Consider the following 13,963-nt stretch of genomic DNA (forward strand, 5'->3'; position numbering starts at 1 on the left):
ACCATACAACATTGTTGGAACCACTATTCCTTCAAACATACCCATTTTTGCTTTCCGAGATAATGTTCTCCACTTCCACACATTCTTCAAGGCTCCCAGAATTTTCGCCCCCTCCCCCACCCTATGATCCACTTCCGCTTCCATGGTTCCATCCGCTGCCAGATCCACTCCCAGATATCTAAAACACTTCACTTCCTCCAGTTTTTCTCCATTCAAACTCACCTCCCAATTGACTTGACCCTCAACCCTACTGTACCTAATAACCTTGCTCTTATTCACATTTACTCTTAACTTTCTTCTTTCACACACTTTACCAAACTCAGTCACCAGCTTCTGCAGTTTCTCACATGAATCAGCCACCAGCGCTGTATCATCAGCGAACAACAACTGACTCACTTCCCAAGCTCTCTCATCCCCAACAGACTTCATACTTGCCCCTCTTTCCAAAACTCTTGCATTCACCTCCCTAACAACCCCATCCATAAACAAATTAAACAACCATGGAGACATCACACACCCCTGCCGCAAACCTACATTCACTGAGAACCAATCACTTTCCTCTCTTCCTACACGTACACATGCCTTACATCCTCGATAAAAACTTTTCACTGCTTCTAACAACTTGCCTCCCACACCATATATTCTTAATACCTTCCACAGAGCATCTCTATCAACTCTATCATATGCCTTCTCCAGATCCATAAATGCTACATACAAATCCATTTGCTTTTCTAAGTATTTCTCACATACATTCTTCAAAGCAAACACCTGATCCACACATCCTCTACCACTTCTGAAACCACACTGCTCTTCCCCAATCTGATGCTCTGTACATGCCTTCACCCTCTCAATCAATATCCTCCCATATAATTTACCAGGAATACTCAACAAACTTTTTTTTTTTTTTTTTTTTTTTTTATACTTTGTCGCTGTCTCCCGCGTTTGCGAGGTAGCGCAAGGAAACAGACGAAAGAAATGGCCCCCCCCCCCATACACATGTACATACACACGTCCACACACGCAAATATACATACCTACACAGCTTTCCATGGTTTACCCCAGACGCTTCACATGCCTTGATTCAATCCACTGACAGCACGTCAACCCCGGTATACCACATCGATCCAATTCACTCTATTCCTTGCCTTCCTTTCACCCTCCTGCATGTTCAGGCCCCGATCACACAAAATTTTTTTCACTCCATCTTTCCACCTCCAATTTGGTCTCCCTCTTCTCCTCGTTCCCTCCACCTCCGACACATATATCCTCTTGGTCAATCTTTCCTCACTCATTCTCTCCATGTGCCTGAACCATTTCAAAACACCCTCTTCTGCTCTCTCAACCACGCTCTTTTTATTTCCACACATCTCTCTTACCCTTACGTTACTTACTCGATCAAACCACCTCACACCACACATTGTCCTCAAACATCACATTTCCAGCACATCCATCCTCCTGCGCACAACTCTATCCATAGTCCATGCCTTGCAACCATACAACATTGTTGGAACCACTATTCCTTCAAACATACCCATTTTTGCTCTCCGAGATAATGTTCTCCACTTCCACACATTCTTCAAGGCTCCCAGAATTTTCGCCCCCTCCCCCACCCTATGATCCACTTCCGCTTCCATGGTTCCATCCGCTGCCAGATCCACTCCCAGATATCTAAAACACTTCACTTCCTCCAGTTTTTCTCCATTCAAACTCACCTCCCAATTGACTTGACCCTCAACCCTACTGTACCTAATAACCTTGTTGTATGGTTGCGAGGCGTGGGCTATGGATAGAGTTGTGCGCAGGAGGATGGATGTGCTGGAAATGAGATGTTTGAGGACAATGTGTGGTGTGAGGTGGTTTGATCGAGTAAGTAACGTAAGGGTAAGAGAGATGTGTGGAAATAAAAAGAGCGTGGTTGAGAGAGCAGAAGAGGGTGTTTTGAAATGGTTCAGGCACATGGAGAGAATGAGTGAGGAAAGATTGACCAAGAGGATATATGTGTCAGAGGTGGAGGGAACGAGGAAAAGAGGGAGACCAAATTGGAGGTGGAAAGATGGAGTGAAAAAGATTTTGTGTGATCGGGGCCTGAACATGCAGGAGGGTGAAAGGAGGGCAAGGAATAGAGTGAATTGGAGCGATGTGGTATACAGGGGTTGACGTGCTGTCAGTGGATTGAATCAAGGCATGTGAAGCGTCCGGGGTAAACCATGGAAAGCTGTGTAGGTATGTATATTTGTGTGTGTGGACGTGTGTATGTACATGTGTATGGGGGGGGTTGGGCCATTTCTTTCGTCTGTTTCCTTGCGCTACCTCGCAATACGCGGGAGACAGCGACAAAGTATAAAAAAAAAAAAAAAAAAAAAAATTTTTTTTTTTCTTTTTAGTTTTACAACTATCTAAAAACATCATCAACTTTTAAGGAAGTCACAGAAGTACCTTAACTTTAGAACATCAAAATGGTGTCAGAATTTTTTACATCAAAATCTATTGGTATAATGCCCTTGTCACCTATATATTCTCTTTTTCTGGTACCTTTATTACCTGGCAGGTGCCACATAAAAAAGCTTTTCCTGTATATTACAAATTATATGTCAATCATATCTCAGAGGTAATTCACATATTTATTTACAGTTCAGTTAATCATCTCTTCATAAAGATAAAGCATTTCTTTCAAATATCTAAGAATACAATTGAGATCTTCCACAGCTTTTAAATTTGTGGACATATACAAAGCTACAACAGTTAGATCAAACAATACTGACTTAAAGAAATATGTCAACCATGAAAAAGGTTTTCTTCATGAAAAAGAATGTAACCAAATTTCAAATTTCAGGAAGCCTGATGAAACCCATAAGAGTTTCAAGCTAATTGGAGTTCCATCAAATGAGGTTATGGGGTACTATACTCAGACTGATAAACACTTCATATGTCACTGTGATGTCTAATGAGAATGATGATGACTAAGTCTATACTATTAGCCTGGTAACAAATGGTTCAGGAAAAAAGGCAAGCATTCCACAAACTATCTAGGACTTCCGAAATGCATTGATTCCAGTAAACTCTTAGGTACTTGAAAAAGTGCCTACAGTCTAAAAAGGAGTGGTACAGAATGTATAATGAACATGAAGAAATACAAAAGTCAACTATATTCATCCTCTTTATACAAGCCTGATGTATCATCTCTTTCTTTCTTTTTTTTTTATTTTTTTATTATACTTTGTCGCTGTCTCCCGCGTTTGCGAGGTAGCGCAAGGAAACAGACGAAAGAAATGGCCCCCCCCATACACATGTATATACATACGTCCACACACGCAAATATACATACCTACACAGCTTTCCATGGTTTACCCCAGACGCTTCACATGCCTTGATTCAATCCACTGACAGCACGTCAACCCCGATACACCACATCGCTCCAATTCACTCTATTCCTTGCCCTCCTTTCACCCTCCTGCATGTTCAGGCCCCGATCACACAAAATCTTTTTCACTCCATCTTTCCACCTCCAATTTGGTCTCCCTCTTCTCCTCGTTCCCTCCACCTCCGACACATATATCCTCTTGGTCAATCTTTCCTCACTCATTCTCTCCATGTGCCCAAACCACTTCAAAACACCCTCTTCTGCTCTCTCAACCACGCTCTTTTTATTTCCACACATCTCTCTTACCCTTACGTTACTCACTCGATCAAACCACCTCACACCACACATTGTCCTCAAACATCTCATTTCCAGCACATCCATCCTCCTGCGCACAACTCTATCCATAGCCCACGCCTCGCAACCATACAACATTGTTGGAACCACTATTCCTTCAAACATACCCAATTTTGCTTTCCGAGATAATGTTCTCGACTTCCACACATACTTCAAGGCTCCCAGAATTTTCGCCCCCTCCCCCACCCTATGATTCACTTCCGCTTCCATGGTTCCATCCGCTGCCAGATCCACTCCCAGATATCTAAAACACTTCACTTCCTCCAGTTTTTCTCCATTCAAACTCACCTCCCAATTGACTTGACCCTCAACCCTACTGTACCTAATAACCTTGCTCTTATTCACATTTACTCTTAACTTTCTTCTTCCACACACTTTACCAAACTCAGTCACCAGCTTCTGCAGTTTCTTACATGAATCAGCCACCAGTGCTGTATCATCAGCGAACAACAACTGACTCACTTCCCAAGCTCTCTCATCCCCAACAGACTTCATACTTGCCCCTCTTTCCAAAACTCTTGCATTTACCTCCCTAACAACCCCATCCATAAACAAATTAAACAACCATGGAGACATCACACCCCTGCCGCAAACCTACATTCACTGAGAACCAATCACTTTCCTCTCTTCCTAAACGTACACATGCCTTACATCCTCCATAAAAACTTTTCACTGCTTCTAACAACTTGCCTCCCACACCATATATTCTTAATACCTTCCACAGAGCATCTCTATCAACTCTATCATATGCCTTCTCCAGATCCATAAATGCTACATACAAATCCATTTGCTTTTCTAAGTATTTCTCACATACATTCTTCAAAGCAAACACCTGATCCACACATCCTCTACCACTTCTGAAACCACAATGCTCTTCCCCAATCTGATGCTCTGTACATGCCTTCACCCTCTCAATCAATACCCTCCCATATAATTTACCAGGAATACTCAACAAACTTATACCTCTGTAATTTGAGCACTCACTCTTATCCCCTTTGCCTTTGTACAATGGCACTATGCACGCATTCCGCCAATCCTCAGGCACCTCACCATGAGTCATACATACATTAAATAACCTTACCAACCAGTCAACAATACAGTCACTCTTTCTTTCTATTATACTTATTTCATTCCTAATTTGATGCATCATATCATATACAGTGCATATAGCCTCCACAATATCACTCATACTTATCTTTAACCTGTACCCAATATGTGATTGTGAAATATGGACTTCCTTACTTTTAAGAGTGCTTCTTTATTTTCTCACTATAAGATGATTCTTCAAATGAGATCAAAGTCTCCACTTACACCACTATCAAACATAATATGCATCCACTGCAACAAATTCTTAGTCTTCCTCTAATATCTTCATCTGAAATCTCCCTAGCCTTAATCAATTCTCATTTTATCTATCCATATCCTCTAGGATTTGACTTTTTCCTCCTTGTACTCTCTACTGTAATACAATATATCTACTTAATGAGTATATCAGTGAAATATATTCCATATAACCATAACACCCTAAAAGGCTTTCATTCATGCATCTTTCTAATGATATTTTCATATACAAAACCACCCATCTACATATCTTATTCTATCTCTCCTAATTCCAATTATGTAGTGCATATCAACTATTTTTCTCTCATCATTTACCTATACACATTTGGTTTTAAGGCCATACATCAGTGTTGGGACAAGTACTCCTTTATGCAAACTTCTTGCACACACATCACTTAATTTTTTTTCATTCACTAGAGCATTCAGTGCATCCTCCATTTTTCCCTTTGCATAAATATCTTCAAATTCAACTTACTCATTATCAACTTTACTAAAGAACACTTGCAAATTTGCTAATTTCAAACCTCACCCATACCTTCTTCATCAAGTAAAGTTATCTTACAATTATATCTCCCATCCTTTGCCAACAATATTTTCTTACCTATCTTCAAATGAAATTTCAACATCCTCCTCCTACAAGCAACAAAAATGGCCCACTATTCTAAGCAACTCTTTCTTTGATCTACCTAACACCACGAGCGTCATTGGCATCTATCAATTGCATGTTCTGAGAAAGAAATACCAATTTGCTTTATCAAAGTGATCTTGAAAAGGTTATCTAGCATTTCTTCTAAATAAACATTTATTAAAACAGATATATCTGTATGAGGTCATGCTATCAAAAATATATATAATTTTTGAATGTGCATATGTAGGATATCTATAATCTCTATATCATGAAAACATAACTTTGCTACTCCCTCTTTTAATGAAAATTCACCAACACAAAAAACATTCTAATCTCAACTATAACTTAATGAAAAAAAAAAATCAATAATGAAAAATATTCAGCTTTAAATTAAAAAAATACATCCACATCCCTAGCCCTTATGCTCATGCAGTGGGGAAATTTGGGAGCATACACACCACCTTCCACAATCATTTTCAGGCATACTATGACACTTATACCACTCTTCTTTTTCATTATCACCTACTCACCTATTCATTAAATAAAAAAGTGAAAATCTTCCATATTTCTACCTGTAAATGGTAAATGATACATTTCTGAATGTGGCAACCTGTGTGATCTGATGAATTACTGGTGAAATAAAAACCACAAGGGCAAATTGAGAAAAGCTCACATCTACAATTGATAAATTTTCACAAAAGTTTTAAAAAGAATCAGTGATATCCATCACTGAACATAACAATATCACCATATGAAAAAGTGGTACAGTGCAGTGGCAAGAATGTATGTATTCTATGGAATACAAACTTATTTACCCTCTGATCAATATGTTTAGTTAAAGGCTATTTGTTGGCAAAAAAAAATCTGCAAAAACAAAATGCTGCAAAACCATTAGACAGCACGTTAAGCTAGAAGTTTTACATTGGTTTGATGCTGGTAAAAAGCTTTGTAAATCTCAAAAGCTATGGGCCTTGCTTGCTCTACTGTAGCAACAATAAAAGCTTATTGTGAATAAAAATTCAAAGTAAAGAAAAAAAATCAGCATCAAAATAAAAAATACACCTATAGCCCTAGACTTTATACTCATGGAGCTTATCATGCATAAAACTTCACAACAATGAAAAAAAGCTCTTAAATGAAAAAACAGTTATGGAACTGTGGCCTTCAAACTCACAAGGTGTGGAAATCTAGGTTTGCAAGAAATTATCTTTCCACAATTGTTTCCAGCCATCCCATAACACTTGTACCACTTTTTATTATCACCTACTCAAATGGTTTAGGTTATTCACCAAACAAAAAAAAAGGAAAATGTTACATGTTTCTACCTGATATTGGCAAATGAAATATTAATTCCAGAAAATGCAACCCACGTGATCTGATGAATTACTGGTGAAAGACCACACGTAGATCAAGAGGTTGCTGTAAAATCAAACCAGAAAAGTTCACATTTTGAAATTAACAAGTTTTCACAAAAAGAAGTAAAAAATTAGTGATATCCATCATTGAACAAAAAAATACTACCACATGCAAAACTTGTACTCTGCAGTGGCATGACTACAAAGCAATGCAGGGGGTTTGTTTTGACTTGTTAATTTGGTGCGAAGATCCAGCATGCACTTTGTTGTGAATTTTGTGGAACGTTTACACAAATAAATTGTTTACCCTCAAATCAACATGTCTATTAAGAGGCCATTAGCTTGCAACAAAGGTGGCAATGAGAAAAAAAATGCCTCAAAACCATTACGCTGGATGTTTAGCCTGAGGTTTAAATTGATTTTGATGCTGTTGATAAGCTAAGTAAATTTTAAAACCTATGGGCCTTGCTTGTTCTACTGTAGCAACAATTAAACCTAATTATCATCATTATCATAATTATTAAAAACATACTGTACCAACAATTAAACCTTATCATCATCATTATCATAATTATTAAAAACAATCTGAAATTAAATAATACAACCATAGCCCTCAACCTCATACCCATGCAGTGGGGAAATTCGGTGCTTAAGAAATGATCTTTCCACAATAATTTTCAACCATACCATAACACATATGCCACTTTTTTTATCATTATCTGCTCAAGTAGTTTAGCTTATTTACAGAATATAAAAAAGGAAAATCTTATATATTTCTACTCATAATTGGTATATCAAATATCAATTCTGGATGATGCAACCCAAGTGATCCACAAGGGTGGATCAAGAGATGCTATATCCTTAAACTGGAAAAGTTCACATCTTCAATTAATAGCCACAAAAATTTGTGATATCCAATATCAAACTTAATAATACCATCAAGGCAATAAAAACATGACCAGTGAATATGCTCAGGCAACTACACCTTTCAGAGAATGTAAACTGTCTTGTCTTAGAAGTTCTGTGATGGAAAACATGGAGAGAATGTTCAGTGTGTGGCTGGAGAGTATATATCAACATCACTTTAATCTTATCATCACTAAACACTGTTAGTATTACCTTTATATAAGTTTCATTATTGTTTGATGGCAACATGTTGCAAGAAGGAAAGAATGCATCTCCATCATCATGATGGAAGTCAAAGAGAACTTTAGTCTCTTTTCACAAAATATCACTCAACACTTTCTAGGAGCAAACCTCTTTGTTAAACAAGGAAGTGGTGTACTTGGTTATAATGTTATAAATTTTGTTACAATTAAAGTATAAAGTTTCTTTTTTCTATTCATAACTGTATGCCATTTCTTGCGACTGACAGGAACATGTGAAGAATGGCCTCATTTGTTCACATCTATCCTCTAACTTTCATGTATAATGTACTGAAACCAGAGCCCCCTTTCCACAACCAGGCCCTACAGAACTTTCTATAGCTCCACCTGACCACTTGATATGCTCTGGTTCAGCCTACTGACTGTAAATTGCACCCTACATGCCAAATCACTCCAGTTTGTTCTATATCATGCATAACTCATGCCCTTCTGCATGTAAAGGCCCTGATATCTTACAGAATTACACCCTACATGCCAAATCACTCCAGTTTGTTCTATATCATGCATAACTCATGCCCTTCTGCATGTAAAGGCCCTGATATCTTACAGAATCTTTCACTCCATCCTTACAACTTCTCTTTGAACTCCCCCTCTTCCTTGCTGTCCGCACTTCTGACAAACAAACCCTCTTCGTGATCCTCTCCCCATTCATCTCCTTTAATTAGCAATGTTCATGTAGTGTGAGATGACATGATACAGAGATGGGGACACTCCTGAGGTGAACTTTTAGAGCTATGATTTCATGTACTGTGCGAATGCCGGCCAACAGCGTTTCCTAGAGTACTTTTTTTGGGTGGCTTTGTGGATTAGACATAGAGTGAGTTATAAAAAAGGGGAAGGAGTCAGATCAAAGTTTATGTAGTACACTTTAGGTGGTCCATATGTGCAGTGCTGATGAGCAAACACTAATATCTGGTGAAGATGGTTTCTGAAGGTGGAAGCTAGGAGTCTGGTTGCATAAGTTGAGATGTTGAAAGTATGTAGTTAGTTTATGAGCAGTTCACCCTGGGGATGTTTGGTTTACGGAGGGTTCAGCCATGCAGGATGGTGGGCACTGAAAACACACAGATAGGTGTTCGGCATGTTGATCATGTTTTGCACTTGGTGGGAGTATGTGGAAGGGCAGGTGGTAGGGGGAAGTATGTAAGTGTTGATTATGTTGCAGTAAGTGCAGTGCAGTGGTTTTATCTATATGGAATGAATTTCATGAGTGGTGTCGGTACAATAACAGCAATATGTTTTGTATTGTGCGTGGTGTCAGTGAATGAAATGTTGTGGTGGTCCTCCTCTTTGTTCATGTTTGTCTGTATTACCTTAGCCTTGTGTACATAATGCTGTAGGGATGGGTAGTGTTAAAAGTGCAGATGAGAAAATGTAATTCACATGTCTGAGGAATGTAGTTTCAGATATGTGTATAGCTGGTGAGGTACATCATATCATATACAACATTAGGACCCTATATTGGGTTCCTGCAGCTTTTGAGGCTATGCTACAATCAAAAGTAGGGTTATGATGAAGTTTATCAACTAAATTGTACTTCCAGAGCTGCTGACCTTGTCAAACAAAAAATGGGGAACACAGATGGCAAAAATATGGAGTTTTATTAAAAAAAAGGAATTTTGCAAAACAAAACTTACAACCATTGTGCAATACATGCTGCACTTTCAATACAGAAAATTGTGATTCCAGTTATCAAGCTGTTATCGCCATTCATTTATCTAATGTAGATAGTCACAAATGTTCACTTTAAAATCAACAAACCATTTAGTCAGCAGTGTTTCATTTTCAGTCCTCGAACTAAGTCACAAAGGTTCTAATGTTTTTGCCCACACATATTCAGTCCTGGCTAGAGAGCCTTTTGTCATAAGCAGTAGTTGCCTGTTTGCACTTCTCTAGAAGCCCTTCACTGAACTTCACTTGAAGACAACTGTTTTTAGTACAGCTATACACTTTCTGTATGAGGAAATCTGATAATTTTGTAAGCCAAGACTTGAGTGGAATTTAGTGGTTTTTCCTTACCACACTGAAAATTCTCTCATCTTCAGCACTGCTGTGAGCAACTGACAGGAAAGCAAACATTCCACCATGCTGCTATGTTTTTTCCTGCTCAGGTGGGCCTGAATGTCATTTGCTCCTCCATATACAATACTAAAATCCAAAGCACAAACTTGACCATGAAGTAAATTCATCCTTTTTTGATTGCACGATGCAGAGCCACTTCCTGGTGTATTCCAACTGAAAAGTCTACTTCTTCCTGCTTGATTTTGTACCCAAAATCAATGCCATGATGAAGTGACTTTACCCTTCTCCAGCCATCCGTCGACTTGCTCGATGATGCACAACATGATGTGCGATATAAACAATGGCAAGCCAAAACATCAGGACCAAGTTTTCCCATGTGGGAAATGGCTGTAACATTTTGACCTCTTCAAACTCTTCCAATATGAATTGGTCATCGTCTAACTGATTTTTCTTATCACATCACTTTGGAAATGTTTTACAGAGACATGATTTGGCATTTGTAATGGTAATGTGAACATTTTCACTGGTTGGTAAAGATTGGCTGCACCAAATTTTGCAGGAAAGGATCAGGTTTATACAAAGTAGTTCACTTTATCCCATCAATTAATGGTCAAGACCCAAATAAACTGATGTGATGATGTACCTTTCATGCTGGGGATTTGATTTTTTGTTATTACTCTTCATCTGTCACTGCTAGAAAATCTTAGTACAATAAATTTTACTAATTTGAAGAATAGCAACAGATGGAAGGGAACTAGTAATTTCTTGTCCATTTTTATTCATAATAATTTTGTGATGATGTGATGATGTACCTTACATGATGAGGATTTGATTTTTTGTTATTACCCTTCATCTGTCACTGTTAGAAAATCTTAGTACAATAAATTTTACTAATTTGAAGAATAGCAACAGATGGAAGGGAACTAGTAATTTCTTGTCCACTTCTATTCATAATAATTTTGTGCGACTTTCTGAAGCTTCAGGAGAACCTGGCCTAGGAGTAGGACTAGTCTGGTTACACATGCTAAAGATACAATCAGATGGCATGACTGACCGTGCAACAATTTTCGTGGTCACTTCTGCAAAATGGTCAGAAATTGAATTATGTCTAACAGCTATTCTGTACACTGCATTCACACTTGTGTGCATGATGAAAATGTCCACTATATGTGAACTTCCCATACATTACATACAAAATACATGTACAATACATGAACATACTTCATAAAAATGCATTTCACTAAGAAAAATCATATTGTTGTATCTATCTAAATAACTAATAAGGCAAAAACAATGGTTGGCAGCTCTGTAATCCCTTTCATCAGCTGATGATGATACAGCCTCACTGAGAGAGCTGTACAAATAGGTAATTACACAAATTTTGCTTCAAAAACAAAATGGCAGGTTTGATGTCTTAAGAACTCAATGGCATTTAACCAAATTATTCATGTTGAAATTGTGACTCAACACAAAGAACGGACTGTCTAAAAACATTGTCATTATGCAGCAGCATGTTATTTGTTGCCTGACACATCATTGTAACAGAAGAAATTGTACTGTCATATAGCCTGACAGTGGTTGTCCAAATGGGAGAATTCTAATGAATACATCCCATCTTGGAGGTGAAATCTAGCAAGTTCCCTCTCAGATGCTCACAGGGATCTGCTAATAGCAAACAAATGGTTTTTCATACATCAAAACCTACAGTTTCTATTATGCTAGCTTACATGGCATGGGCAGCTGAATGCCCAATTGCGGATAGTAAGGAAAAGGAAAGTTGGGTTATTCTTTTAAAATATCTAGAACCACTATCACTGAATAAGTATTAAGTAATCATAATTATGTAATTCTTGTATTAACAATGAGATTATCCCAATACTCCACAGAGGACTTCTGTTTTCCATTTGTTATGTATAAATCCATTGCCATATGTGTGGACAAGTGCATAAAACTTAACTGAAAATTTATACACATGGCAGAGGGATCATGTGACATGATACACAAGGTTTTCTAAAACCAAAAATTTCATGCTTGATAATGCTGCTCATCAAGTTCACTGTCATGTAATATCAGCATATTCTTCCAACAACACGAAACAAAATGCTTTAACTGCATTTGATCTAAAATACTTTCCATAGCATGATTTGTCTTTTGATTAACATCCTGACCAAAAATATCAAAACAAATCTATGGTTTTAATCTCTTATCCCTCCTGAAAATGTAGAGGCAATCCCTAAACTGACATAATTTTCTACAAATCTCATCAACTGAAAGATACTGTAGCAAAAAGTAAAAACATCAGATCATCTAAATATTCTTACAAATCAACTACAACACATACATTACTCAATGGCATGAAACACTAAATCAACAACTTTAAGCATGAGTTACAGAAAGCCATCAAATTCTTGAGATGTCAAAAAATTTGAGATATATTCTAAAACTACAGTACTGCATGTGCACTTGATAACTCACATCATCAGCTGGATCCATTCCCATAAGGCCAGGCAATCGTCTTTTGCGTGATTTACGAAGGGAAGGTGGAGTTTCTGGGGGTAAAAGACCCCTACTCACTGCTCGTACAAACTTATGTCTTCTTCGACGAGCAAGCAAAGTAGTGGCGATGATCTGACCACGTGGAGTGACAAGATACTGACGAGCTACCATTTCTGACAACTTCTCAGTTACCTCCTCCAGTTCATTCTTAAAATTGAGAATTAAGAGTAAGGTTCATTTAAAAAGGAAAGTATTACAAACCTAAATAAAGTGCATTAGATCATCTAATGAGCAATAGCATAATTTTCTCCAAAGTAGATATTTTCCAAAACCTTCATTAAATTCTACAAGACGCTAATTATGATATCAATGTAGCTACAATTATCCTTACTGGAAATCCTTACCTGCATATACTCAAAGATGGTCTTATTATAGCCATTATCCTCTAGATAATAACCATAGACATAAGATCCACAAAGTACTCGTCTTGCTTTCAACAGTTCCTTGACTCCTTCTTCAACAAATCGAGTACCCTTTTCAACTGCAGCTGAAAGGAGCACCAAAGAAAACAAGGGGATTAATGGGACAAGTGTAACTTATATTACCTATGAGCAAACTCTACTTTACCATACATAATATCTTATGATGATTTTAGAGGCCCTTTTATCCCTTTTAGCTCAGGTTGGAATGAGGCAATCATGTTCCTCTGCTCAATCGGGTTGTTGGAGGCCATGTCTCTCAGCCCTGTAGAGCCTCTATATCCCAGCTGGGATATAGAGGCATAGACACCCAGGTGTCTATGCCCTTTTTATGTTTCTGTCCCAACCTTCCGACATTATTTCTCAAAAGAAACAAAGGTTGCTCCGTAACAACAAACATTCAACACCTGCACAATAAAACAGAATTTTTTTTTTTTTTTTTTTTCATACTATTCGCTATTTCCCGCGATAGCGAGGTAGCGTTAAGAACAGAGGACTGGGCCTTTGAGGGAATATCCTCACCTGGACCTCTTCTCTGTTCCGTCTTTTGGAGAAAAAAAAAAAAAAAAAAAAAAAAAAAAAAAAAAAAAATACTTCCAATAAAATTTTACCGTAACATGTTCAGCACCCAATTCTTTGCAACAGAAGATGACTTCGTTCCAAACCACTTCATAACCAACCACCATGCTCCAAGCAGGAAAGAAAAGTTTATCCCTGTACCATACTTCCAAAACAATGGCAAATCCCTCCTCTCCAACAAA

At 37.9% G+C, this 13,963-nt stretch overlaps 1 protein-coding gene across 6 annotated transcripts in view; it reads right to left on the minus strand.

Annotated features, from left to right (window-relative positions):
- LOC139753664 (ankyrin repeat and IBR domain-containing protein 1-like) overlaps window positions 1-13,963 on the minus strand; it is a 147,385-nt gene that overhangs the window by 60,031 nt on the left and 73,391 nt on the right. For all 6 annotated transcript variants that reach the window (XM_071670308.1, XM_071670307.1, XM_071670309.1 and 3 more), the window contains exons 13-14: window positions 13,128-13,270; window positions 12,703-12,930 (exon numbers count right to left, since the gene is read on the minus strand). In XM_071670308.1, coding sequence (XP_071526409.1) covers window positions 12,703-12,930; window positions 13,128-13,270 — 371 coding nt within the window. The remainder of the gene's footprint in view (window positions 1-12,702; window positions 12,931-13,127; window positions 13,271-13,963) is intronic.

The sequence above is a fragment of the Panulirus ornatus genome, chromosome 15 (genome assembly GCF_036320965.1).
Source record: "Panulirus ornatus isolate Po-2019 chromosome 15, ASM3632096v1, whole genome shotgun sequence".
Lineage (NCBI taxonomy): Eukaryota > Metazoa > Arthropoda > Malacostraca > Decapoda > Palinuridae > Panulirus > Panulirus ornatus.